We start from the raw sequence: 26,656 nt of genomic DNA on the forward strand, positions 1-26,656 counted from the left end.
GGAAAGACAAAAAAAATCATTTCACATCGTAATCTGTGATCTCTATGCCTTTTTTTTAAAAAAATGTGTTTTGTAATATTTTTTTTTATTTTAAAAAAAATCGTTTCCTTCTTTCTTTAAGGGCCAGTGTTGCTGGATGAATTTGTGGAGTGGTATAAAGAGAAACAAATGACATAGGAATTTTAACTATGCACAGCTGCTCAAGAGCTTTTGTTACTACAGTTAATGTCAACCATTAGCCATAAACCTCTCTTTGTATATAAAGCGCATGCTGCTTTTCCTGCACTGTATCCCATTTTCAGGGATATTTTGGTGTTTGCTGTTTAACAGGCCAGCTCTGCTTGCTGTGTACCATTGTTCTCTCCGAAGGCTGCTTTGCATTTTGTCTACACTACAGATGGTGAATTTGCCAGCATCCTCACTGTGACTAATGTGAATATTGCTGTCTAAACTTTGTATATGTGTATTTAAAAAAAAGCTTCATCTAGGAATGATTTCAGCAGGAAAGGTATAAAAATAATTATGTTGCAGTCAAGTAACCATGTACCTTAATTTTTAATTGACTTGGCCTCGGGCATAGCATTTCCTGGAAAACGATGGGGTGGGAGGGGTTGGGGGAGGTTTGCCTATGTAAGACTATTGCTAGCTAGTTAGTAATAGTTTTTTTTTAGGATGCCAGTTTCTGAAGGAAAAACCTGCAGTACAATTTCTTTGCCAGTGCCCAACTTCATTTTTATTTAATAAGCCATCATTGGCTACCTTTTTAATTGAATCTCTTCATAAACCGTTACAGCTTGAACAGAGTTGTACATGCCATAGTAACTTCCATTTGGTGATAATGCTGATCTCCTAATAATCAGATGCTGTAGTTTGCTAAGAGGCATAGGCTATCTGATTAAAAAGAGTTTTAGACTTGCAACGTGGCACATTCTTTTATTTTACTGTTATTCTTGTTCCCAGAGTGTTTTGATGATGTGGATAAAGACAGAATGAAGTCTTGTTTCAAAACACAGCCTAAATGTATGAATATATTTCAGAGACTGGAATCAAAGCTTAGCCTGAAAACTTGGCATGGCTACATTTATTCCAGGGATTGAATTTCCTGGCAAAAATGCCAATTGCGAGCAACATCTACTCAAGCAGCAGTAGCACTATTTATTTGGGATCATTTTATCTGTTTGGACTGGGAAGTTCAAAGAAGTAGATGAATGAAGTAACTTCCTGTGTCACCTTTTCATCCGTCTTCATTATGCGGTTCAATGTACATTTCTATAAAATTTTTAATAAGGTAGATGTAGACTTATTGAAAATGCATTCAAAAATCCATGGGTCTTTGGTTCAATCAACCCAAGAGTTCATTGTGAAATTTGCAATAAAACATGAGCTTGCCTTTCCTTTTACAGAAAGTTAAAAGCTACGTGAACATTTCGGAATTTAGGAATATAGTTTTAAGCTTCAATAACAAATTAGTACAAACCACTTTTTCCCCCAATTTTCAAAGCACTGAAGGTATTTGTAAAAAAAAAAAAGTGTAGTAGCAAGGCATACAGCCTCTTTAGGACTGGATGGTTCTAAATAAACTAAGAAAAATAAAGGACTGGAATCCAAAGAGATCCACGCACAAATGTGATTCTGCCCTTAACAGGAGCTGTGGGAATGGACTTTTTCTTTCTTTCTTTCTTTCTTCCTCTTCTCTCTCTCTCTCTCTCTCTCTCTCTCTCTCTCTCTCTCTCTCTCTCTCTCTCTCTCTCTCTCTCTTTCTCTCTCTCTCTCTCTCTCTTTGATGCCTTCATGAGCTTCAGAAGTCTTGGGAACAAGGATTGAATGGGGCAGAGCTACCCAAGCTATTGACCAAGTAGTAAGATTGGAAAGATCAAATGGAGGCAGTTACAATACTTTCCATGGGCTATCAGCTCTGTTTGTCCAAAGTAGAGTTGGCTGTGCAGCTCCCTTCAGCCAATCTCTGTTGAGAATAGGCAGGTAATACCACGGGCCAGTGCTTGCTTCCTTCAATACCTCCTGACTTACGTTGACTTATTACTTAGCATAGCCATAATCATTCAAAACCTTATAACTGCCCAACTGGGAAGATAACAAATACTGGTTGGATTACAGGCTAATTTGGTGGAGACATAAAAGGACTTTCAGTAACAAAGGTAACGGCCAAAGAACTTTTTATGAGATCTAGTTTTTATAAAGGGAAGCATAAGGTTAACAAACTGATTCTCACCTTTTTCTACTTACATGTATACAAAGCAAAAAAAAAAAAAGGACCTGATCAAGTTGTAGAGAGCAAGAGAGGACGCACTTCAAAATTGTACTGTCTTCCATTTAAAAATGAAGCAGCAATTGCGTCCAGAAATCACTGTTAAGACATGGCCGAAGGGCAGAAGCAACTGGCTGTTTTTCTTTGTCCATGAAAAGGTCTCTTGTCTTTATGGCTTCTGTTATAAAGTTGATCCAGAGACTTACGTGTCTTATGGTTAGTTCTCAACCATCATGCACAAACAACAAAGAGAATTGGCCTGGCTTGTAAAAGCAGGCTCATTCTAAAACACATTTTATTAAGGACACTGCACTCACAACTTTTGTGAAATGAGAAGAAGGTCCACTCGGTATATGGATCAGAATGGTATTTTGAATTTTTGAAATTCTGACCTACCTATTTAAGCAATCATGCTCAGAATGGCACTTGACTGGGGAAAAAATTGCATTTTCTGGAAAACTGTTACGTAATGCTGTCAGAGTAAAGTTAAATCAAAGTTGTTCATTTTTTTTATTCATTTTGAATTTTTTTGGCATTTTTGAAATGGTATGACTGGTGTTTTGTTGTTAAAGGAAAAAAGGCTGTGCACTGAATTGGTTAAAGCTGAAAATATCTTTTCTACAGAAATGCTAGCAAGATGTGTATGCATTATTCTAATGTGAAATTCTTAAAAGCTTTTTAAATGACCAAGTGAATAAACATACATGAATGGGCAAATAGCCCATAATAAGCAGACCGTCTATATTCTCCAGTACCAAAGACTGATGAATCTTTTATGCTTTTATCTTTCAGAATCAGAAATGGTATTATCAATTCTAATACCTACTGTTATTTTTACCATTTTCTTTTGTGGGTTGGATCAGATAAATTCAAATTGAATACTAAAAATGTAACCATCTGAAAGATTTTTGGTTTGTACAAACCAAATGATCTGTGCTTTTTGTAAATGTGAGGAACAAAATTGTGAAAGCGTTCCATAATTTACTATCGTATAAATTTACATAAAGCATTTAATTAAACGTGAATAGTTTCCTGCTTTCCTTTTAAAGCAATTCATATTAGTCCCATGCTGAGACTTTGCAGATACATTTACTACATAAACACACAGTTTTAATTCTATGCTTGTACTTAAATTTTTCTCCTACGCTCCAAGTATTGGTAACTTTCCCCCCTCTGTCGCTTTTAGAGAAACCAGCAAATAATAATATTGTTGAATTCATAATGGGAGAACCTCTAACAATACTTAAATACTTGGCAATATTTAATTAGCAATACTTAAATGCTTCATAACTGGTAATAAAAGATTTGGTTTGTGCCTGAGTAAATGGTAAGTGTTAAATGCTACTGATAGCCTTAAACTTTGTACTTCTCACATGGTTGTGTAAATGCATAAAATTACTTCACTGATTTACACTGACTTTCTGGGAAACTAAAAAAAAAAGGGTTTTGTAACACCCTGTTGTGACAGAAGCAGTTTACCCGCTTTTTTGTGTCTTTAAGATTCCATGCAGCACACCCTAAGCGCACACTTTGCTTTACTGCAGCTGTGTCACCTCCTTGGAATTTGGTACAGTGTAAGTTGTGTATAAATCTATTATCTGGCTAATAAAAACCTGATTCAGTCTTGATCACATGCATTTAAAAAAAAAATTCTAGAGCAGCGTTTTTTGAAACTCGGCCACTGTGAAGTCCTGCCATGTGGACTTCAGTTCCCAGAATTCCTCAGCCACTTCCAGGTATCGAAGCTCACACATCTTAAACCTTTCAAGTCTGAAAAACGCTGCTCTAGAGCAGGGGTAGGCAACCTTGGCTCTTTTAGGACTCACGGACTTCAACTCCCAGAATTCCTGAGCCAGCCACGCTGAGGGGAAAAGGGAGAGGTTTCCAAACTGAGCCATGCTGGCTCAGGGAATTCTGGGAGTTGAAGTCCATGAGTCATAAAAGAGCCAATGTTGCCTACCCCTGCTCTAGAGGTATGTATGTTGTGCCTACAGCTGTCTGTGCCAGCCCATTTTTGCCCAGGGAGAGAGCAGGAATTAGTCAATCCCAAAGTAGCTATAGGATGTCATTTGTTCTCATTTGAAAATCACAGACTTAAGTCTACTTCATATTCCCAATGCTTCTGATTCACGCTGAGTAACGTTTCAGCAGCTACATAACAGACCAATGTTAGACAAAACACGGGGCAATTAGAGAGAGCCGTTTTGCAGCTACGTACATCCCCACGTACCACAACTTTAGAGACAGTTCAGACTTAAAACAAATCAATTTACATTTGTTTATTTAAATGGAAATTTTTACAAATGCACATCAGAACTTCCTTTGGCACTTGGAAACCCAAGCCTCATAGTGATACGATGAAATCCAAGGCATAAATGCAGTCTTTAAAAACCCTGCTTTGAAATGGTACACAGCGTAGCGCAGTTTAACAAATATTCCATTTTGTATAAATTTATTAGTAGCAAACTTCAAATAAGAACAGCACCACAGTAGAAAAATAAATTGGCACGCGATCGATCATTCCGTTTTAATTTTTAACTGAACATTCTTTAATTATTAAATGCCATCAGTATTGTCTAAAAGGATTCCGAATTTTGTTCTGTTACCTATTTATTATGTGCCTGTAGATGGTTTGAATAATAAAACCGGAAGCTTCCAAGTTAATTGGCATATTAACTGTTATTCTAAGCTGTCAGTATAACACTGCAAAACAGCAAAAATATTCCTCTACAATACGCTCCAAGGGTGAAAATGACTTAAGTGGTAGCAGTAAGTACAACAATGTTTTAATCCCAATATTTCATTAAAAAAAAAGCTGATCCCATTAATGTCCTCCCACAAAAGCCTGAGGAAGAATTTATCGTACAAGGCTTGTATAGTGCTCCAGATTAAATTTAGATAAGACACCTCAGAACTTGTAAAACGGGGGTCCCCAACACTGGCCACTTCACTTTAAGACCTGTGGACTTCAACTCCCAGAATTCCCCAGCCAGCATGCCTGGCTGGGTAATTCTGGGAGTTGAAGTCCACAGGTCTTAAAGTGGCCATGGTTGGGGACCCCTGTTATAGAATTCACAGGAGTGTGAAGACAGCTGTTTCCCAATTTGCTTGGCTGCAATGTGGAAATGGGAGACTTTTGCAGTTGCCTAAATCTGGGAAACGGACACAATTGCTTTAATGTGACTCGGACAGATGCGGCGTTTACGCTCATCATTCTGAAACACTGCACATTCCTATCCATCCAGCCTTCACAACAGTATCTTATCCCCTGCCGAGAAGATTTTCAATATACGTACGGGCTTTTTTTTTATATTAAAACTGCACATTAGTTTACTTCAGGAGCTTGTGAGCCGTTGTGACTACGAATCCAGAGTTAGCTATTAAAAACTGGCCCAGCAAACCGGTCACTTAATTCTTCCTTTGTAAACATCAGGGACCCAAAAGTTGCCTTGCAGGTCTTGGCTGCAATTCTTTTTTTTCCCTTTGTAATGGGCTGTTGACCCCGTATGACCCCAAAATAATAAGAAATAAAATCTAAAAGATGCATTATTCTAATCAAAAGCAAACCTTAACATGCTTAATACGTATATCTGGTGAATTTTGAGAGCCCGTTACTGCAAACATTTCATAGTCCTCGACTTACAACTGCTCATTTAGTGACCGTTCAAAGTTACAACAGCACTGGGGGGAAAAAAGTGACCTATGACTATTTTTTAACGACCACTGCAGGATCCCAACGGTCAGGGGATCAAAAATGGGAAGCCGGATTCACTTAACAGCCGTGTTGCTAATTTAACAACTGCAGTGATTCATTTAACAACTATGGCAAGAAAGATCGTAAAATGGGACAAAGCTCATTTTAACAACTGTTCCTTAGCAACAGAAATTTTGGGCTCAGTTGTGGTCATAAGTCGGGGACAACGTGTACTCCTATTTAAAAAGGAAAATGATTATCCACATGTATAATACGTTAATATGTAATTATGAACAATTAAATAGAAAACGAGATGCCCAATATCAAAGATTACATTTTGTCAAATCAGTTGCCAAAGCTTAGTGGCAGGTACCATTCTTGTTGTTAAACTTTTTGTTTTCAACGTTGTTAAACTTAACATTTCATTGTGAACGTTAAAGCAGTGTTTCTTAACTTTGGCAACTTTAAGATGTCTGGATTTCAACTCCCAGAATCCTCCAGCCAGTTGAGAAACCCTGCATTAAAGCATGTACAGTCCATAACAAAATACGCCACCAAATTCATTTTTTCATCTGTTATGAAATGAGTTAATCATGGAACAATAAACTTGCATTTAAAATGTTTTGCAAAACTTAACACCATCTTTTAAACAGTCTTAAAAGATCATGAGTTTTGCAAAATGATTGCAAACCACAAAACAGAAGCACCTCTAGTGTGATGTGGATTTGAGGATTTGTTTATTTTTGATTTCAGCAGCTCTCGTACCAATTTCTGTAACTTTATGAAACATTTAAACAGCATAGATCAGGGCTGAGGACCCAATAGAACTGAACATTAATTCAAGTGCTTGCACAACATTAGAATACTATTATCTCTTCCCTACATGGCATGGAAGTATATACTAACAGTATTCTAATTAAAATTAACTCTGAAAACAAATTAAAAAAAAACACCCTGATTTCAAAACAACATTACCACAATTTCTATTCAATATTGCTCTTCTGGAGCAGCCCAGCAGGGTGGCTTACAATTAAATTAGGCTTAAATCAAACTACAACAGCAGAACGTGCTCAGCAAATGTATTTGCCTGTGTTTATTTTTGTTTATTAAGAAAATTTATATGACTGCCCACTCACTCTGTGATTCTGGGTGGATTACAAAAAATAAACCGGTGTTAGCTAGTGATTTCAACCCACTGCTGCATAACAACAGGGCCACAGAGCTAAGAATCGGGCAGAGATTTGCTCACAAGACTAATTCCATGCCACAAAATATGTGAGGCTATAAATTAAAACGTTCTCTGTGAACTCTTGTCAAAACTCCAAACTGCAAATTGTCTAGCTGCGTCGTTCTGTTTGCACCGCATTCCAATTTATCGCTTCTCCTCTGATGCAAGCAGACCACAATTGATTTCCTGCATACTATTGCCCTTAGCAACTTCTCACTTCAAGTACCATTCAGGCATTGGAAAGTCTAGCGGCAAATGCAGCATCCGATTTCCACATGGATATAATCGGTTCCAAATGACCATTTCTTCAAATACGTCAACAAATGTACCAAAGTCGAGATATCTATCTATTCATTACCTTACCAGCAACTTTCAACGCATTCTCAACGTATAGAAATTGATTTGGGAAAAGGAAGCTTTAATATTTAACAAAATGTAGTAAAGAAGACCAAGGTTTTTTTTCCCCTACTCTTTGTCCAACTTGATAGAAACAAATAAGAGATCTGTCCCCCTACAGAAATGCATATGTAGATACAGTATGAATACTTGAATTCTACTGCTTACTATGATGTCCTGCTATATTTGAAGTAACAATAGCTTTGGTCTAGCAGTTTTAAATATTCCCATCTAGGATCAGTCCCTAGATGCAGCCCACTTGCTTATGTACCCAGCTATGTTAGCATATAGTCAAAGTTGCAGATGATGCTCTGTGACTAGCATTCATTAGTGACCTTCCATTGATAATAAGGTAAAGGTAAAGGTTCCCCCACACATGCGTGCTAGTCGTTTCCGACTCTAGGGGCCGGTGCTCATCTCCGTTTCAAAGCCGAAGAGCCAGCGCTTGTCCGAGGACGTCTCTGTGGTCATGTGGCCAGCATGACTAGATGCCAAAGGCGCACGGAGCGCTGTTACCTTCCCACCGGAGTGGTCCCTATTTTTCTACTTGCATTTTTACGTGCTTTCGAACTGCTAGGTTGGCAGAAGCTGGGACGAGTAACAGGCGCTCACTCTGTTACGCGGCACTCGGGATTCGACCTGCCAAACTGCCGACCTGATCGACAAGCTCAGCGTCCTAACCCACTGAGCCACCGCGTCCCTTTTCCATTGACAATATCCCATTTCAAAACAAACAGGATGGAAAGACTGAATGAAGGACACAATATAAGCAGAGAAGATGCCTTCAAACCGCTCAATCTCCATTAGCAATAAAGCAGAATTTTATTTGCAGTAAGCCAATAAATTTCATGCACTCTCGCAAGGCAGACTTAAATGTTTTAAATTTTGTTCAGTTTTCAAGGGACCTCTGCCAGAGGCATTTTCAAATGCCATGCCTAAGAAACTGGCAAACCCAAAGTCTTAAAAACATTTTAAACTGGGATATTTTCCAAAATGAACCAACGGCTGTTTGGGCAGAAGCAGAGGTTGGTAATCCTATCGTGTGTTTCGCCAAACTCAAATTATTCGACGTACTCCTTGGGAAAATTTGATATTTTAATTTAGTAAGAAAACAGAATAGCACTTAGACTTATATACCGCTTCACTGCCCTCTAAGCGGTTTACAGAGTCAGCCTCTTGTCCCCCAACAATCTTGAGTCCTCATTTTACCGATCTCGGAAGGATGGAAAGCTGAGTCAACCTTGAGCTGGTGAGACTCGAACTGCTGGCAGTCGGCAGTCAGCAGAACTAGCCTGCAGTACTGCATTCTAACCACCAGGGCTCTGATAGTCCAACAACCCTATAGCTGTTTCCATAATGATTTGAATTCCCCAGCCAAAATTACAACATGGAATTCAATACATATAATTTTTTTAAAAAAAACCAGATGCCTGAATTATAGTGAGACCAAATAAGGGTCTAAGTATAATGTCTGAGAAATACACATTTGCAAAGCTAAAAGTACCAGAGACAAAAATGAATTATGTATTAATGTTGCAGGAGTCTTCGCCAACAGCTCTAGGGGCCATATTAACAAATCAGCTGAAGCATGCTGCCCTTGGCAAACCCCAAAACGGTTCTTCCAAATTATTTTTGAAACACACACACACAGGCTTACTTGGCAATTTTAATTCAACAATACCTCGAAGTACATTCTGCACTTCTGTTTTAACTGCCTTACTAAAAAATGCACTTCTACCCAGCAAGGAACATGATTGGCCTAATCAGCAATGCTACCTGTGGAGATCTGTGTAGGAGAAGTGCTTCATTTAATATTTCAACAAATAACTAAAAACATCCTTGCAAACATGCATTGGCTTGAACTTAAATATAGTGTTTTTTTCTTTTCCGCGGTACCCACGTTTGCCTCTAATAGGTATTGCCACAGGGGTTCATGGCGGTTTGACAACCCATATTATGGCCCTTAACTGGAATACGGAATAAGGTCCCATCAGAACACATGCAAAGCTTGTAACGTTCCCAGTCACCATTGTTAAATTGTTCCTTGTGAGAAGAATTTGGCAGTCGGGATACGTTGATCATCATACTTCCATTCAGGATAATGGAGTTGTCCTAGGAAAGGAATATGTTGAAGTCAATAAACATGTAACCATAGCTGATACTTTAGAACAGAGGTCCCCAACCTTTTCGACACCAGGGACCGGTTACGTGGAAAGGAATTTCCAAGGACCGGAGGGGCTGTGGCTTTGTGTGCTGCCTGCATCCTATGAATGAGGCTTTCCTTGTTTGCGCGGCCCGGTTGCTGGCACACCGCGGCCCAGTACTGGTCCACGGACCGGGGGTTGGGGACCCCTGCTTTAGAACATATGATCCTTTTTCAATTTGCATTCAATGGAAGATTTCATTTAGTCCTACTCTTAAGAGTAGAAACACTTTCCTAACTACCTACATAATATCCCTTAATATTAAACAGCAATGGAGGGAGAGAGCATAAGATCTTATCATTGGATTGTAATTTTTCTGCTTGTTTATGGAGTTGGGATGCTTCCCAGAATATATTCCTAATATAGTCTGACGCTAATTGGCCTGCTCTGAATTACCCGGATGAACGTGTGGAAGAGAATTTTCAGTCTTCATGCTTTCTGAATATTCTAAGCCTATTCACAGTTTTAAAATACAGGTAGTCCTCAGTCTTTAAGTGGGTTACCATGTGACTTTACTGTTTTACAACCGGTTTTACAATGGGCGTAAAACTGGTCACCAGGTCATTAAGTAACATCGTTGTTAAATCAGTTCTGAATTGGCATTTTTTGTGGGGAGCCAATAAAACCCCTGCCAAAAACCAGCTAAAAAAAAAGAAGATGCAAATTGCAGTCAGGTGAACACAGGATGATGCAAACAGTCATCAATTCAAGCCGTTGCCAAGCACCCAAAATACAATCCTGTGACTGGTCAGTGTAACTTTGAGGACTGGCGCCTGTTGCATCTTTGAACAATTATTAAGCGATCAGTCATTAAGCAAGGACTACCTGTAGTATCAAAATTTTACATTGTGAGAGACAATATTTTAAATATTTTGTGGAACTAATATAAACCACTTTTAATTTTATAAGTGAGAAGCAATACTGTAAATTCACATTATTTTTATGCAGTTATTAAGCGGCCACGAAGGGGAAAATAAGAATGGTTTACCAGTGAACACAAGCAAAATAAAGAGAGTAGATTAATACATTCATCCTTGTTCAAAACAGATTTTTAATGCAGCTTACTTTCATTTTGTCCAGTTTTCTACCCATCAGGAGAGAAATACAAGTTACAACTAAATATAGTTAGTCCTCGACTTACGAAAATTCATTTAGTGACTGTTCTAAGTTACAATGGCACTGAAAAAAGTGACTTATGACTGTTTTTCACACTTAGGACCATTGCAGGGTCCCCACGGGCTCGAAATTCAGTTTCTTGGCAACTGACTCATACTTATTTATTTTTTATTTTTATTTTAATTCCATTTATATCCCGCCCTTCTCCGAAGACTCAGGGCGGCTTACAAGCTTGGCAGTAGCCTTCATTCTATGTATATGCCTGCTTATTAGGGCTTTCACACACACCCCAAGTGGCATTATTACAAAGTCAGCTTAATTGCCCCCAACAATCTGGGTCCACATTTTACCTACCTCGGAAGGATGGAAGGCTGAGTCAACCTTGAGCCTGGTGGGACTCGAACCTGCACTAATTGCAGGCAGCTGGTGTTACTTAAGGAGGCATTAGCCCACTGCTCCACCAAGGCTCATTATGACGGTTGCAGTGTCCCGTGGGTCCTGGAATCACCTTTTGTCACCTTCTGACAAATAAGGTCAATGGAAAAATCCAGATTCACTTAACCACCATGTTAGGATTCACTTAGCAACTGTGGCCAGAAGTGTCGTAAAATGGGACAAAATTCACTTAACAAATGTCTCACTGAGCAACAGAAATTTGGGGCCCGTTTGTGGTCGTACGTCGAGGAACACCTGTATAAAAATAGGCATGTCTCCAACTTTCCTTTTCTTTATTGGAAGAGTTCACGTGGAAGGAGCCGTCTGGGGTGACTAATTTGGACTCCTAAAAATGGAAGAGTTTGGATTTCATGTTCTAAAGGGGACGATCCAATGTTATGTTTGTCTGAAATTACCATGCCTTATTTTATACATGTGCCTTCCCTCCCTGCGATCTTATAGTTACTGAGTTTTCCCGAAAATAAGACTCAACCGGAAAATAAGCCCCAGCGTGATTTTTCAGGATGTTTGTAATATAATATAAGGTAGTTCTTTGTTTAGTGATTGTTCAACATTACGATGGCACTGTAAAAATTGACTTAAGACCAACCATCACCTTTATGATGACTATTGCAGCATCCCCATGATCAAATCCAGGTGTTTGGCAACCAGCATGTATTTGTAACCACTGCAGCATCCTGGGACCGTGGGATGGCCATTTTGTGACCTTCCCAAGGAGCTTCTGACGGAATGAGGGAATCCACTGAATAACCACAGGATCCACTTGAAAACTACAGTGATTCTCTTAACCGTGGCAAAAAAAAAAGTTGTAAAATCGGGTGCAACTCTCAAAAACGTCCTTGCTTAGCAATGGAAATTTTTATTTTATTTTTTTTATTTTAATCCCATTTATATCCCGCCCTTCTCAGAAGACTCAGGGCTGCTTACAAGCTTAGCAGTAGCCTTCATTCTATGTATATGCCTGCTTATTAGGGCTTTCACACACACCCCAAGCGGCATTATTACAAAGTCAGCTTGATTGCCCCCAACAATCTGGCTCCTCATTTTACCTACCTCGGAAGGATGGAAGGCTGAGTCAACCTTGAGCCTGGTGGGATGCGAACCTGCACTAATTGCAGGCAGCTGGTGTTACTTAAGGAGGCATTAGCCCACTGCTCCACCAAGGCTCTGGTCCCAAATGTATCGCAAGCCGAGGGCTATTTATACAACAGAAATTCCTCGTTTAACTACAGCGGAACTGTGCTTTATGCTTTAAAATAAACTTCGGTGAACTTCTAACAATACTGTCTACACATTAAAGCACACACACACATACACACACACACACACACAAAACTTAAGTTAAAAAAAAGTAAAATTGTCCACTCTTTTTCATAGTCCCCTGTCCATGTCCATGAACATAAGTTCTGACAGCGGGACTGCACTCGGTGTCTTCCAGAGCAGCGTTTTTCCCTGTTGTCATTTCAGTTGTTACAACAGCAAAATCGGGATGGATTTCTCTTCCTACAGTGGGCAAAATACAGGTAGGCCTTACAGTTCATTTAGGGACCGAAGTTACAACGGCGCTGAAAAAAGGTGACTTATGATCGTTTTTCACACTTGCAAACCTTGCAGCCTCTCCATGGTCTCATGATCAAAATTTGGACGCTTGGCAACTGACTCGTATTTATGACGGTTGCAGTGTTCCGGTTTCGTGTGACCATCTTTTGTGACCAAAGCAAAAACAACAGGGAAGCCAGATTTACTGAACAACCCTGTTACTAATTTTAACAACGGGGGTGGTTTGCTTAACAAATGTGGGCAAAAAAAGTCGTAAAAATGGGACAAAGCTCACTTAACGAATTTCTCACTTAGCAACATAAATTCTGGGGTCAGTTGCGGTTGTTAAGTCGAGGACTACCTGTACACTTTTTGGCCACAGAGCCTGAAGCTCTTTCTGCTGCAAACAGGGACATCCCAGGGTGGTTTTTTTTTTTTAGTTTTCGTTAAGCTTTAACAACTTATTCTGATCATTACTGCAAGCAGGAACGAACACAATCTTTGAACGAAACCTTTTCAGATGTGAACTATCTCATTTTGAGTGTTTAGTAACCGATGCTGAATGTAAAATAGAAGTGTGCCTCTGTTAACTTTCAGCGTTTGTGGAAGTTTTTTGAAACGCTCAAAACATTTCCAAAATGTTAGGAGTACCTTGTTTGAGCCACTGAAAACAAGGTGGTTCAGAATATTTCAGGAATTCAAGAAAGATTCATTTGATTATATTTTTGCAGATTGCCAGTTCTAAACTCCCATGTATTTTGGAAAAATGGGGGTTGATGCATCATTTGTTAGCTGTGAAATGTTGCAGTTACAATTCATCAAACGATGACATATTGGAAAATCTCTGCTTAAACTCCTGACATATCTTTTCAGGGAAGGTTGAACCCACTTCATTATTGCTACTACAGAACTGAACTTGCTTTACGTACCTTAGCAGGAGGGCAATAATTAATGTAGAAACTACAACTGGTTGGCTATAGTTTTAAGGTAATACCGTATTTTCCGGTGTATAAGACGACTGGGCGTATAAGACGACCCCCCAACTTTTGAGATGATTTTCAAGATTTTTCGTCTTATACGCCGGAAAATCAGCGAGCCCGGGAAGGCACGCCCTCCCCTCTCACTGTGGAGGAAGCAGGGCAAGCTGGCGTCTGGTGGGAGCCGGCAGGGCAGTCCTGCGCACACGCGCGCTCCCCAGCTGTTAAGGAGCACTCCTTAGCAGCTGGGGAGTGCGCGCGTGCGCAGGACTGCCCTGCCGGCTCCCGCCCGACGCTCTTCCCTCTTGAGGCAGCATCGCTCCCCGGCTCCTAAGGAGTCCTCGGGGATGCTGCCTCAAGAGGGAAGAGCGTCAGGCGGGAGCCAGCAGGACTCCTTAGGAGCCGGGGAGCGATGCTGCCTCAAGAGGGAAGAGCGTCGGGCGGGAGCCGGCAGGGCAGTCCTGCGTACGCGCGTGCTCCCCAGCTGCTAAGGAGTGCTCCTTAACAGCTGGGGAGCGCGCGCGTGCGCAGGACTGCCCTGCCGGCTCCCGCCAGACACCAGCTTGCCCTGCTTCCTCCACAGTGAGAGGGGAGGGCGTGCCTTCCCGGGCTCGCTGATTTTCCGGCGTATAAGACGACTGGGCATATAAGACGACCCCCCAACTTTTGAGATGATTTTCATGGGTTAAAAAGTCGTCTTATACGCCGGAAAATACGGTAAAAATACTTGGATTAAAAAAGTTTTCTTTTAATGGAACTGAGTGATTGCTTTCATTCGCACACTCAGAATGGGACACTGTCTTCTTATTCTTCTGCAAAGGCATTACTTCGTTTTAATATTCAAATATCCTAAATTCACTTCAAAACATAGCTACAAGTGTATGGGTGCGTATAATTTATTCAGGAATTCAACAGAGCACTTTCTGTATGAGCTAGAAAGCGTTTATGCACAAAACAGATTTAAAGACCAATTGAAAGAGTAAAAATTGTGTGTGTGTGTGTGTGTGCATGCAAGCAAGTTCACAAATGACAAAATTGAACCAAATGACATTCCATTACTTGAGCGACTACATTACGAAATAGCTGAAAATCCTGGAATTACTTACTGCTTTTAGTTCCAAGTTGCGTCCCATGGAAAACTTAATAGTTTTGCCCATAATAAACACTCCTTCATTTCCACGGACAATAGCACGCCCATCAACTTTTATATTGAGATCACTGGTGGCATTGCTTGTAATCTAAGAAGAAGAAAAAAAGAACACGGCTATACAATGTGTTTACTAAAGTAGTTATCAAATTTATAAAAATAATCAAAACATCTTGTGCCAAAAAAGCCTTGTGCTTAAACAGGGCTATTCACTCTTTGCACTTTGATCATAACCCATAAATAATTGTTTAGGGTTAGCAGATCTGGACTTAAAAATGCTTCCAGATCTGAATTTTAAAATTCTAGATTTCTGTCTTTATTTGTCTGTTGTCTCGTATGGACTCTTGTTACCGAAACTTAGTAGCTTTATCTAAACCAGGGGTCTTCAAACTTGGCCCTTTTATGACTTGTGGATTTCAATTCCCAGAATTCCTCAGCCAGGACTTCTGGGAGTTGAAGTCCAGAAGTCTTAAAGTTTGAAGGCCCCTGATCTAAACACTCTAGAGCAGCACTAACTGAATTCTGTACGGTTTCTGTTTAAGTGATATGGTTAGATTTGGGTTCCATTTCAGTATCATCACAGCAACCGCCATTCCCCAAGATCTGAATTGCCCCTACCTTGACCATGTTTAAAAGGTCAATGAAAAGTTGGCTTGTTTGAGTCTCACCGTTAGGATGGATGGCGAGTCTGTTGCAAGGGAATGTGGGGGGGGGAGGGCGGGGGCTTCGTTTAAATGTTCCCTCTTTTGGAAGTAAACGTTTTTATTGCTCTATTTTTTTCCCTTACAGATAGTCCTCAACTTACAATCATAACTGAAACCAGAACGTCTGTCACTAAGCAATGTGATTGTTAAGCGGGTTGCACCTGATTTTGTGACTTTTTTTTTTTTTTTGCTGCGGTTGTGAAGTGGATCACCCGTGATCAAGCGATTCTGGCTTCCCTGTGGACTTGGCTGGCCTGAAGCAGGGTGGGGAGGGCATAAATGGTGATCTACCATTGTAAAAACATGCCAATTGCTGAGCGCCCAAATCGGGATCATGAGACCATGGGGATGCTGAGATGGTTGTAACTGTAAGGACCATTCTTAAATCGCTTTTTTTCAGCACCGTTTGTAACTGTGAAAGCTGCTAAATGAATGGTCGTTAAGTCGAGGATTGCCTGCACTGTTTTTATTGGTCATAGACAGCCCAGAGTCTTTACAAAGTTGGTTGGTTGTCTACATTTGACAAATAAATTACAATTAATAAAGTAAATAGCATGTAAAAGTACTTGTGGAATAGACTATAGTTGCAGTAACCTCTTTAGATACTCTAATTTGTGGTTTAAATGTACTATCGTTCCAAGGTCTTTCTGTTAACTATGCTTAACTAGGTACATCTCAGTTATTGTTTGCTTGCTTATTCTATGTGCAGAATACGAGACCCTACTTTTGCAAATTTATATGAATCTCAATAAAAATATAAATAAAATTATGGATTTTAAATGACATTATTTTTTTTTTAAAAAACCAAACCTATTACATACGTTTGCAGCTGGAAAATATAATCCATACCCTTTCTGTAGATGCTTTTTGGACATTTAAAATTTTTACTCCACTTGGCAAATGAAACTCATGGGTATTGTAGTCAGTGCTAAACAAAGTGTTTTGAGTTCGTGGGTCAACAAATTCCATTCCGATATCACTGGTGATTGAAGTTTTGTTTTTCTCCACACTAAGTTTTGTTTCCCCCTGCTGAAATACAATCTTTGGGGGGAAAAAAGAAAGAGGGTGCTGAATTTAACAACAGAGAATTTACTATGCTTAAATTATTAATTGGTAATGCTTTTTCATCTGAATAAGAAATTTATCAATTTACTTTAAAAAGGTCTAAATGCAAGACAGCATCAACAAACCGCAGTGAACAAAACAATGAATAAAGAAAACCAGAAATAAAAGTCCACAACCAAAAGAATTTCACCCACCAGCAAAGCAAGCAAGTAGCCAATAACAAAAACCCAGATTTTTGGCTATCAAAAGATGAATAGAGCTGGAAGGGACCTTGGAGGTCTTCTAGTCCAGCCCCCTGCTTAAGCAGGAGAACCTATACTATCTCAGACAAGTGACTCTCTAGTCTCTTCTTAAAAACCTCCAGTGATGGAGCGCCCATGATTTCTGGAGGCAAGCTGTTCCACTGGTTAATTGTCCTGTCAGAAAGTTTCTCCTTAATTCCAGGTTGCTTCTCTCTTTGTTCAGTTTCCAACCATTGTTTCTTGTCCTGCCCTCTGGTGCTTTGGAGAATAACGTGATTGTAGCAGTACAACGGTCTCCTGGGAGGTGGGGGTGTATGCCACAAGAATCATGATTAAAAAGATTTTCCTCTTGGTTAGATTCCAGCCAAACATAATTCAGCAAGATAATATGAACCTCAGATAAAAAGGTAAAGGTTCCCCCGCACATGCGTGCTAGTTGTTTCCAACTCTAGGGGCCAGTGCTCATCTCCGTTTCCAAGCCGAAGAGCCAGCGCTTGTCCGAGGACGTCTCCGTGGTCATGTGGCCGGCATGACTAGACACCAAAGGCGCACGGAACGCTGTTACCTTCCCACCATAGTGGTCCCTATTTTTCTACTTGCATTTTTACGTGCTTTCGAACTGCTAGGTTGGCAGAAGCTGGGACGAGTAACAGGCGCTCACTCTGCTGCGCGGCACTCGGGATTTGACCCGCCAAACTGCCGACCTTCTGATCGACAAGCTCAGCGTCCTAACCCACTGAGCCACTGCGTCCCTGAACCTCAGATACTGAACGTCATATGCCAGGAGGCAGACACTTACTGGCTGATTCTCTCCCACAATCACCAAATCTTCGTTCCGTCGGCCTCCCACGGTGCTCTTATACAGTGGATGTATAATCCCCATATCGGAATCTTGTTTAAACCGCAGTAATCCGCTATCATGAAATTCCATGCTATCGCAGCCGTTGGGTCCAATGCGAATTACAGTCCAAATTATGACGGTGATCTGAAAAAAAGTAAACACTGCTTGTTACGGTTCTGAAAGATTAATGTTACTTGGAAAACCAATTCACCTCTCAACCATTTGCAAACGTTTTGACCGTCTCAAAAACTTTTGAGAAATGTTTGTGGTACGGCAAGCCTGAATGATGTTCATGAAAGTTCGGGATGCTTGACAACTGGCCTGTATTTACGACGGTCGCAGTGTCCCGGGGTCATGTGATTATTTTCTGCGACCTTCCGACAAGCAAAATCAAGGAGGAAGCCAGATCCACTTACGGTAACAACCGTGTTACTAACTTAACAACTGCAGTGATTCACTTAACAGCTGTGTCAAGAAAAGTCGTAAAATGGGGCAAAATTCACTTAATAACTGTCTCGCTCAGCAACAGAAATTTTGGGATCAGTTGTGGTCATAAGTCAAGGACTACCCATGTGAGGAATGGCTAAGATTCTTTCTTTTATAAAATGAAAAATAAAAGGTATATATAAAACATGGTATTATTTTTCTCCTTGCATCCAATATTTCAGCTATCAATGAGATGTAAATGTTCTAGATCAGGGGTCTGTGGACCGGTACCGGGCCGCAGCATGCCAGCAACTGGGCCGCACAAACAAAGCCCCATCCGTGAGATGCTGGCAGCACACAAAACGACAGACCTTCCAGTCTGTGGAAAAACCTTTCTCCACAGAACCAGTCCCTGGTGCCCAAAAGGTTGGGGACCTGTGTTCTAGATGAAATTCTGGATTACCTGTTTGAATGTGATTGTTTTGAAGTCTTGAAATGGGCCTTATAATTAACCTTATACATTCTATTTAACCATGCTTAAGTTCTATTGCAGGGGTCTTCGAACTTGGGCCCTTTTATGACTTGTGGACTTCAACTCCCAGAGCTGAGGAATTCTGGGAGTTGAAGTCCACAAGTCATAAAAGGGCCAAGTTTGAAGACCCCTGTTCTACTGTGATTAAATACAGTAGAGCCAATCTGTTGCAGTGGTTAAGGCATTAGAGCTAAAAACTGGGAGACATGAGTTCTAGTCCTGCGAGCTGAGTAACCTTGGCTCAGTCACTCTTTCTTGTTTAATCCTCAGGAGACAATGGCAAACCACTTCTGAAAAGCCTTGCCAAAAAACCTGCAGGATCTAGTCCAGGCGGTCACCAGCAGTCAAAAATCGACTCAAAGGCACACGTACACAACATCCACACACAAAATCCTTAAATACATGCAAGTTCTGTACTTCCCCGAAACCCCAGAAAGCTTGGCAAATTTTATATGGTTAAGTTGAAATGGAATACGAGTAAGACTATGTTGCTTTTTGTCCAAAAACAAAACCCCAAAACCTTCTGTTTCTGTCTAGTCAAATAGTAACACTGGATGGGGTAGACTTCCCAACATCATGCCATGGGGTCCTTCTAGCAGATAACGCAGATAATCAGAAGGGCTTTTTGTCAGTTACGGCTGGCGGGGCGCGTTGTGGCCTTTCCAAAGAGAGAAGACCAAACAACAGTAACTTATACCTTTGTTACCTCCTGTATAATTACTTCAGGGGACGTGGTGGCTCAGTGGTTTAGGACACTGAGCTTGTCGATCAGAAGGTCGGCAGTTTGGCGGGTCGAATCCCGAGTGCCGCATAGCAGAGTGAGCGCCTGTTACTCGTCCCAGCTTCTGCCAACCTAGCAGTTCGAAAGCACGTAAAAATGCAAGTAGAAAAATAGGGACCACTACGGTGGGAAGGTAACAGCGTTCCGTGCGCCTTTGGCATCTAGTCATGCCGGCCACATGACCACGGAGACGTCCTCGGACAAGCGCTGGCTCTTCGGCTTTGAAACGGAGATGACCACCGGCCCCTAGAGTTGGAAACGACTAGCACGCATGTGCGGGGGAACCTTTACCTTTACCTATAATTACTTCAAGACCCCCCTCGGATTTTGCAGTTGGTTCAAAATGCAGTAAGAACTACCCATCATACATTGCACCAGATCTGTGGGCACTGCACTTACTACTGCAGAGCTTCCGGGGACAATTCAAGCTGCTGGTTTTGATCTACAAAACCCATATGGCTTGGCATCCAGGCATTTCAAACAGAATCTTATCCTGCTAGTTCAGAGGCCCCCAACCTTTTGGGCACCAGGGACCGGTTCCGTGGAGAGAGGTTTTTCTGTGGACCAGGGGGTGCCTGGTTTTGTGTGCTACGTCTGCATCCCGCGGATGGGGCTTTGCTTGTTTGTGCGGACCATTTGCTGGCATGCCAACAACCCGGTACTGGTCCACGGACCGGGGGTTGGGGATCCCTGCGCTATTTCATACAGTACGTCCGGTGTGAGAATTTGGGGAGGCGTCAGCAGTGAAATATCCTGGATTTGTAGTATACCCTTCCACCCGACATTTAGGGAGTATATAGATCAGCTTACATTTCTGAAGTCAACTGGCAGGCTCTGTTACGGTTGAGGGAAGCTCCATTTGCTATTTTTCAGTGCGTGGAATCGGTAGGTTGAGTCATCCTGTCCCTTGATCAGGAAGCAACATGGAGCCTCTCCTGTTGCTAGTAAGTTTTAACTCAGGAATAAGCAACCTTGGCTCTTTTATGACTCGTGGACTTCAACTCCCAGAATTCCTGAGCCAGCCATGCTGAGGGTAAAGGGAGAGGTTTCCAAGCTGAGCCATGCTGGCTCAGGAATTCTGGGAGTTGAAGTCCACGAGTCATAAAAGAGCCAAGGTTGCCTACCCCTGAATATTGACAGCTAAGATGCATTTTAAAGATCGTTGTACTTACAATTAAATTAACAACAGCCAAGATAAAAAGGAGGACCAGCACACAAATCGCCAAGTTGCCTTTTCTGCCTCGCAAGCCAGTTTTGTGTAGACGGCCTTCATCAATCGGTATGTATCCCGCCTTGAAGTTACTGTTATGCTCTTTGTTAATATTTCTGCGTTCCACGGCTTTTTCTCGCATCGATTTCTTCACGGGGCCATTCGAGCTTTGCTAAAAATTTCAGCCAAACACATCAGATGGGAACCAGATTAGAGAACATTTCAATTCTGCCAATAATATGACGATCATAAAAAGAACAGCTCACCAATACTTAAAACGTTTTAAGACGATCAGAAAGCATCTACACCAGGGATAGGCAAACCTCGGCTCTTTTATGACTCGTGGACTTCAACTCCCAGAATTCCTCAGCCAGCCACGCTGAGGGGAAAGTGAGAGGTTTCCAAGCTGAGCCGTGTTGGCTCAGGAATTCTGGGAGTTGAAGTCTATGAGTCCTAAAAGAGCCAAGGTTGCCTACCCCTGGCCTAGGCCGCTTTATGACTTGTGGACTTCAACTCCCAGAATTCCCAAGCCAGCCACGCTGAGGGGAAAGGGAGAGGTTTCCAAACTGAGGACATGCTGGCTCAGGAATTCTGGGAGTTGAAGTCCACGAAACATAAAAGAGCCAAGGTTGCCTACCCCTGGCCTAGGCCGCTTTATGACTTGTGGACTTCAACTCCCAGAATTCCCAAGCCAGCCACGCTGAGGGGAAAGGGAGGTTTCCAAGCTGAGCCATGCTGGCTCAGGAATTCTGGGAGTTGAAGTCCACGAGTCATGAAAGAGCCAAGGTTGCCCATCCCTACACAGAGTATATCATTTATTTTATTTACAAAATGATTACATTCTGGAGAAAGGGCGCAGAAGTTGAAAAATACTTCCGTGGTCATTACAGAATAGGTAGTCCTTGAATGGCGACCCTAACTGAGCCCAGGAATTTCAGTTGTTAAGTCATGACGCTCATAAAATAGATCACCACATCATCGGACCTCATTTTATAACCATTTTTTTGCAGTGGTCATAAAGCGATCGCCATGATTCTTAAACGAACACCAGAATCCACTGTTTGCCATGGGGCAGGTTTTATTTTTAAAAAAAAAATAATTCTGGCAAAACTGTCTTAAATACAGTCACATGACCATGGGCAAGGGTAGTATCCCAGCAGGAAAGTACAGAGTCCTTGATTAATGACTTAGGCACTTAGCAACCGTGTGTGTGTGTGTGTGTGTCTGTGTGCTTTTTTTGTCATAGAACGCTCAGAACGGAGTTCCGGCACCTTTTTTGGATGGAACCTTATAGGGTAGGCAAGGCAGGTTGTATGACATGTGTGAGTTCCGGCACCTTTTTCTTTTACAAAAAAAGCACTGTGTGTGTGTATAAAATAAATTTGGATTTATTTAATAAATAAATAAATTTCGCCCATATTTGGGTCGATGAGGTGCTCAAAACACTCAAGAAATATATTGTTGTCAAGTCGTTCAGTTAGGCGAATCTGGCTTCCCCCACTGCATGTCAGGAGGTCACAAAAGGTGATCCCAGGTCGCCAGGACCCTGCAACCCGACGTAAACCTGAACCAGTTGCCTGGCATCCGAATTTTCATCACGTCTGCACTGGGGAGGCTGCAACGGTCTTTTAAAGCCTGAAAAATGGTCCTAAGTCACTTTCTTCAGCGCCCTTGTAACTTCAAACGGTCGCTAAAGGAAGTGTGGTAAATCAAGGACTGCCTGTAATTCATACTGAATGAATGAACATGGGGGTGCACGGACAGACTCCTCAAAGTAAAATGCTTTTTTTAAAAAAAAAATCGCACCTTCAACCATAAATATGGCTGAGTTTTAATTGGGGTTTTAACTGGGGTTTTACATGTTGCAGGGACTTAGTTTAATCTTTTTTTTAAATTGGTCTTAATTTTTGTATTAATGTTTTAAAAAGTATACCCTGTGTAAACCGCCCTGAGTCCTTCGGGAAAGGGCGGTATATAAATTCAAATAAATAAATAAATAAATAAATAAATAAATAAATAAATAAATAAATAAATAAATAAATAAATAAATAAATAAATAAATAAATAAATAAATAAATAAATAAATAAAATTACTTATTTACTTATTACTTTTTTAATGTAGAGACAAGGAAATCCTCTCTCTCTCACACACACACACACACACACACACACACACTCACAAACTCACAAACACACACACACACACACACACAATGTCTTTAAAAGGGAGCGTTATTTTAGGTCGTCCTTCTCGGGTTGTTGTTGTTTTTTTTTTTTGCCAAGCTCGCCGGCCCTTTCTGTCCTCCCCAATCCCCGCGCCGCGGTCCGTTTGGGTGGCGCCCGGCTTTTTCCACCTCTCCTCCAGCCTCCGGGTCCAGGGAGCCCAGGAGCCACAAATACCCGGCCGCGACCCGCCGGGCGCCGGCGAGAGAGGCTGCTGCTGGTTGTGGCAGCGGTCTATTTTTGCTTTGCGCGGGGGTGCCGGGCGCGCTTCCTTGGGCAGGAATCTCCCTCCCTCTCGGACGCCGCTCGCTCCGGGCGTGGTTCTCCGGCGAGGGAGCAGCCAGCCCGCGTGCCAATCCACCCAAGCGCATGATTTATTTTTATTTTATTTTATTATATTATAATTTTATTTTATTTTATTTATTTTATTTTATTATTTTATTTCAGGGGGGGTCTTCAAACGTGGCCCTTTTATGACTCGTGGACTTCAACTCCCAGAATTCCTGAGCCAGCCATGCTGAGGGGAAAGGGAGAGGTTTCCAAGCTGGGCCATGCTGGCTGAGGAATTCTAGGAGTTGAAGTCCACAAGTCATAAAAGGGCCAAGTATGAAGACCCCTGTTCTACTGTGATTAAATACAGTAGAGCCAATCTGTTGCAGTGGTTAAGGCATTAGAGCTAGAAACTGGGAGACATGAGTTCTAGTCCTGCGAGCTGAGTAACCTTGGCTCAGTCACTCTTTCTTGTTTAATCCTAAGGAGACAATGGCAAAGCGCTTTTATTTATTTTATTTTATTATTTTATTTCAGGGGGGGGTCTTCAAACTTGGCCCTTTTATGACTTGTGGACTTCAACTGGCTGAGGAATTCTGGGAGTTGAAGTCCACAAGTCATAAAAGGGCCAAGTTTGAAGACCTCTGTTTTATTTTATTTTATTTTATTATTTTATTTTATTTTAATTTTTAATTTTATTATTTGATTTTATTTTATTATTTTATTTATTTTATTTTATTTTATTATTTTATTATTTTATTTTATTTTATTATTTTATTATTTTATTTTATTTTATTATTTTATTTTATTTTATTTATTTTATTTTATTATTTTATTTTATTTTATTTTATTATTTTATTTTATTTCATTTTATTTCTGGGGGGAAAGGGGGAAGAGGCGTTTTAAGGATTCCTTCCGAAAGCGCAAATGTAACGGGCGAGGAATGCCTCCAAAAGGAGGCGCTTGGCTGGCTACCATGGCGCCGCCGAAGCGAGTTTTCCTCACCCCTGCCTCCTCCTCCCTTCCTTGGTCGGACGCCTTCGAACGATTCCCGGGACCCGGGGCTGCGAGAGCCGGGGCGGAGGGGAAGCTCGGACCCGCCGCTTAGTCCCAAGGGCTGGGAGGGAGACGGAAGGCTAGCCCCGGCCGCCTCAGCTTTGCGCCAGGTTGCCAAAGCGCGAGGAAAGCGCCGCCGCGCCCTTCTTTTTTTTTTCCCGCCAGAAGTTTTCAGCCTCGGCGGCTTCCCCAATTCCCTCCTTCCCCGTTGCCTGCCGACCTGCTCGGAAGCTGCCGCCGCCGCCGCCGCCGTCGTTGTTGCAGAGGCTGGAAGAACCGCCATCTTCGGCTGTTGTCCTTCCTTGGCCCGCAGGGGGAGCGAGGCTGGGCGGCGACGGAAAGCTGACGCGGAATCCTCCCCGACCCCGGCCGGGCGCTTTTGTGCCGGCAGGCGGTGGGAACCGGAGGTCGAGGAGAGAGGCCGGCCCCGCGGTTGGATCTCCCAGAGAAAAGCCGGGAGAAAAGCAGCGCAGGCCGAAGAGAGGGAGAACGTAGAATCATTAAGAGTTGGGAAAAAAGGGACCTTTGAGGTCATCTAGTCCAACCCTCCTGCTCAAGCAAGGAGACCTTATACCAGAGGTAGGGCAACCTCGGCTCTTTTAGGACTCGTGGACTTCAACTCCCAGGATTCCTGAGTCAGCATAGCTGACTCAGGAATTCTGGGAGTTGAAGTCCACGAGTCCTAAAAGAGCCGAGGTTGCCTACCTCTCTGCCTTATACCATTACAGCTAAAAGGCTGCCCAGTCTCTTCTGGAAAGCCTCCAGTCATGAAGCACCCACAACTCCCGATAACAAGGCGTTCCACTGGTTGATTGTTCTCACTGTTAGGAAGTTTCTCCTTAGTTGTAGGTTGTTTCTCTCCTTCATTATTTTCCATCCGTTCCTTCTTGTCTTGCCTTCAAGTGCTTTGGAAAATAGGTTGACACCCCACCCCACCCCGTCTTTGTAGGAACCCCTCAAATATTGGAACGCTGGTGTCCTATCGCTCCTAGCCCCTTTTCTTCATTAAGCTAGATATAAGGCGAGAGATAAGATAACCTTTATTGTCATTTTTTTTTTACTGTGGGCACAAGGGCGCACATCAAAAAATGAAATTTAGTTTATTTATTTATAATTTATTTATAATGAGACTTGTATGCCGCCCTATCTCCCGAAGGACTCAGGGCGGCTAACAACAATAAAATACAATAAATACAAATATTACAAAAGAATTAAATTATGTCGAAGTCCCAATAAAAACATTTACAATCATAATTAAAACCCCATTATCATCAGTCCAGGTTGGCCTGTTGGAAAAGATATGTCTTAAGGTCATGACGAAAGGACCGAAGGTCTGGGGCCATCCGGAGCTCCCGGGGAAGCTGATTCCACAAAGTAGGTGCCCCAACAGAGAAGGCCCTCCCCCTGGGGGTCGCCAGCCGACATTGTCTGGCCGACGGCACCCTGAGGAGACCCTCTCTCTGTGAGCGCACAGGGCGATGGGAAAACGTTCCTGGCAGCAGACGGTCCTGCAAATATTCCGGGCCTAAGCCATGTAGGGCTTTATAGGTAAGGACCAGCACCTTGAATCTCACCGGAGGGCAACAGGTAACCAATGCAGCTCGCGCAGGAGGGGTGTAATATGGGAGTATCGGGATGCTCCCATCACAGCCCGCGCGGCCGCATTCTGCACCAGCTGAAGCCTCCGGGTGGTCTTCAAGGGCAGCCCCATGTAGAGAGCATTGCAGTAATCTACCCGGGAGATGACGCGCGCATGAGTGACCATACATAAAGACTCTCGGTCCAGATAGGGTCGCAACTGCCGCACCAGGCGAACCTGTGCAAATGCCCCCCTGGCCACGACTCCAACATGGTCTTCTGAGTCGTGCATCCAGGAGGACGCCTAAGTTGTGCGCCCTATCAATGGGAGTTGCCCATTCTCAAAGTGAAACACGTACATATATACCCAATTCCTGCAAACGTCCTTCATATGTTTTAGCCTCCAGTCCCCTAATCCTCCTTGTTGCTCTGCATTCTTTTCAACATCTTTTTTTCTATTGTGACCAGAATCGGATGTAGTATTCCAAATGGGGTCTTGCAAAGGCTTTGTAAAGTGGTACTAGCATTTTGTAAAGTGGTACTAAACAAACGCTACACACATCCATTGTGATGTCTTCTTCTCTCATTCTTGGGCGTAAACGGATACGCAGCTGGAAAGGATAGCTGCAAAAATTTACCTTCCTTTAATGAGAATACCCTACTCTGGCACAAGAGATCCCATCACACCTTTTAGAATTTGGCCTC

The 26,656-nt window shown here is 42.1% G+C and overlaps 2 protein-coding genes and 1 long non-coding RNA gene across 8 annotated transcripts in view; 2 read left to right on the forward strand and 1 right to left on the reverse strand.

Moving 5' to 3' along the window:
- Nucleotides 1–16,494, forward strand: part of DCUN1D4 (defective in cullin neddylation 1 domain containing 4) — a 42,051-nt gene extending 25,557 nt beyond the window's left edge. For 3 of the 6 annotated variants that reach the window (XM_083367929.1, XM_083367928.1, XM_083367924.1), the window contains one exon: nt 15,813–16,493. In XM_083367929.1, the coding sequence (XP_083224055.1) occupies nt 15,813–15,877 (65 nt within the window). In that variant the 3' untranslated portion in view covers nt 15,878–16,493. Of the gene's footprint in view, nt 1–121; nt 3,292–15,812 lie in introns of those variants that run through there. The other 3 variants (XM_083367927.1, XM_083367925.1, XM_083367926.1) reach the window with 2 other exon arrangements.
- On the forward strand, nt 4,429–5,951 carry LOC310643497. Its single transcript, XR_014493095.1, has 2 exons — nt 4,429–5,183; nt 5,336–5,951. It is a non-coding gene; the product is annotated as an uncharacterized lncRNA (long non-coding RNA).
- SGCB (sarcoglycan beta) lies at nt 9,233–24,764 on the reverse strand. Its single transcript, XM_083367923.1, has 6 exons — nt 24,594–24,764; nt 20,787–20,996; nt 17,834–18,019; nt 16,577–16,768; nt 14,983–15,114; nt 9,233–9,696 (listed from the first exon to the last, which is right to left on the reverse strand). The coding sequence occupies exons 1-6, from the start codon at nt 24,654–24,656 to the stop codon at nt 9,493–9,495; spliced, it is 987 nt and encodes a 328-aa protein (XP_083224049.1). The 5' UTR covers nt 24,657–24,764; the 3' UTR covers nt 9,233–9,492.
- Nucleotides 24,765–26,656: the final 1,892 nt, after the last annotated feature.

The sequence above is a fragment of the Vipera ursinii genome (genome assembly GCF_947247035.1).
Source record: "Vipera ursinii genome assembly, chromosome: 7".
Lineage (NCBI taxonomy): Eukaryota > Metazoa > Chordata > Lepidosauria > Squamata > Viperidae > Vipera > Vipera ursinii.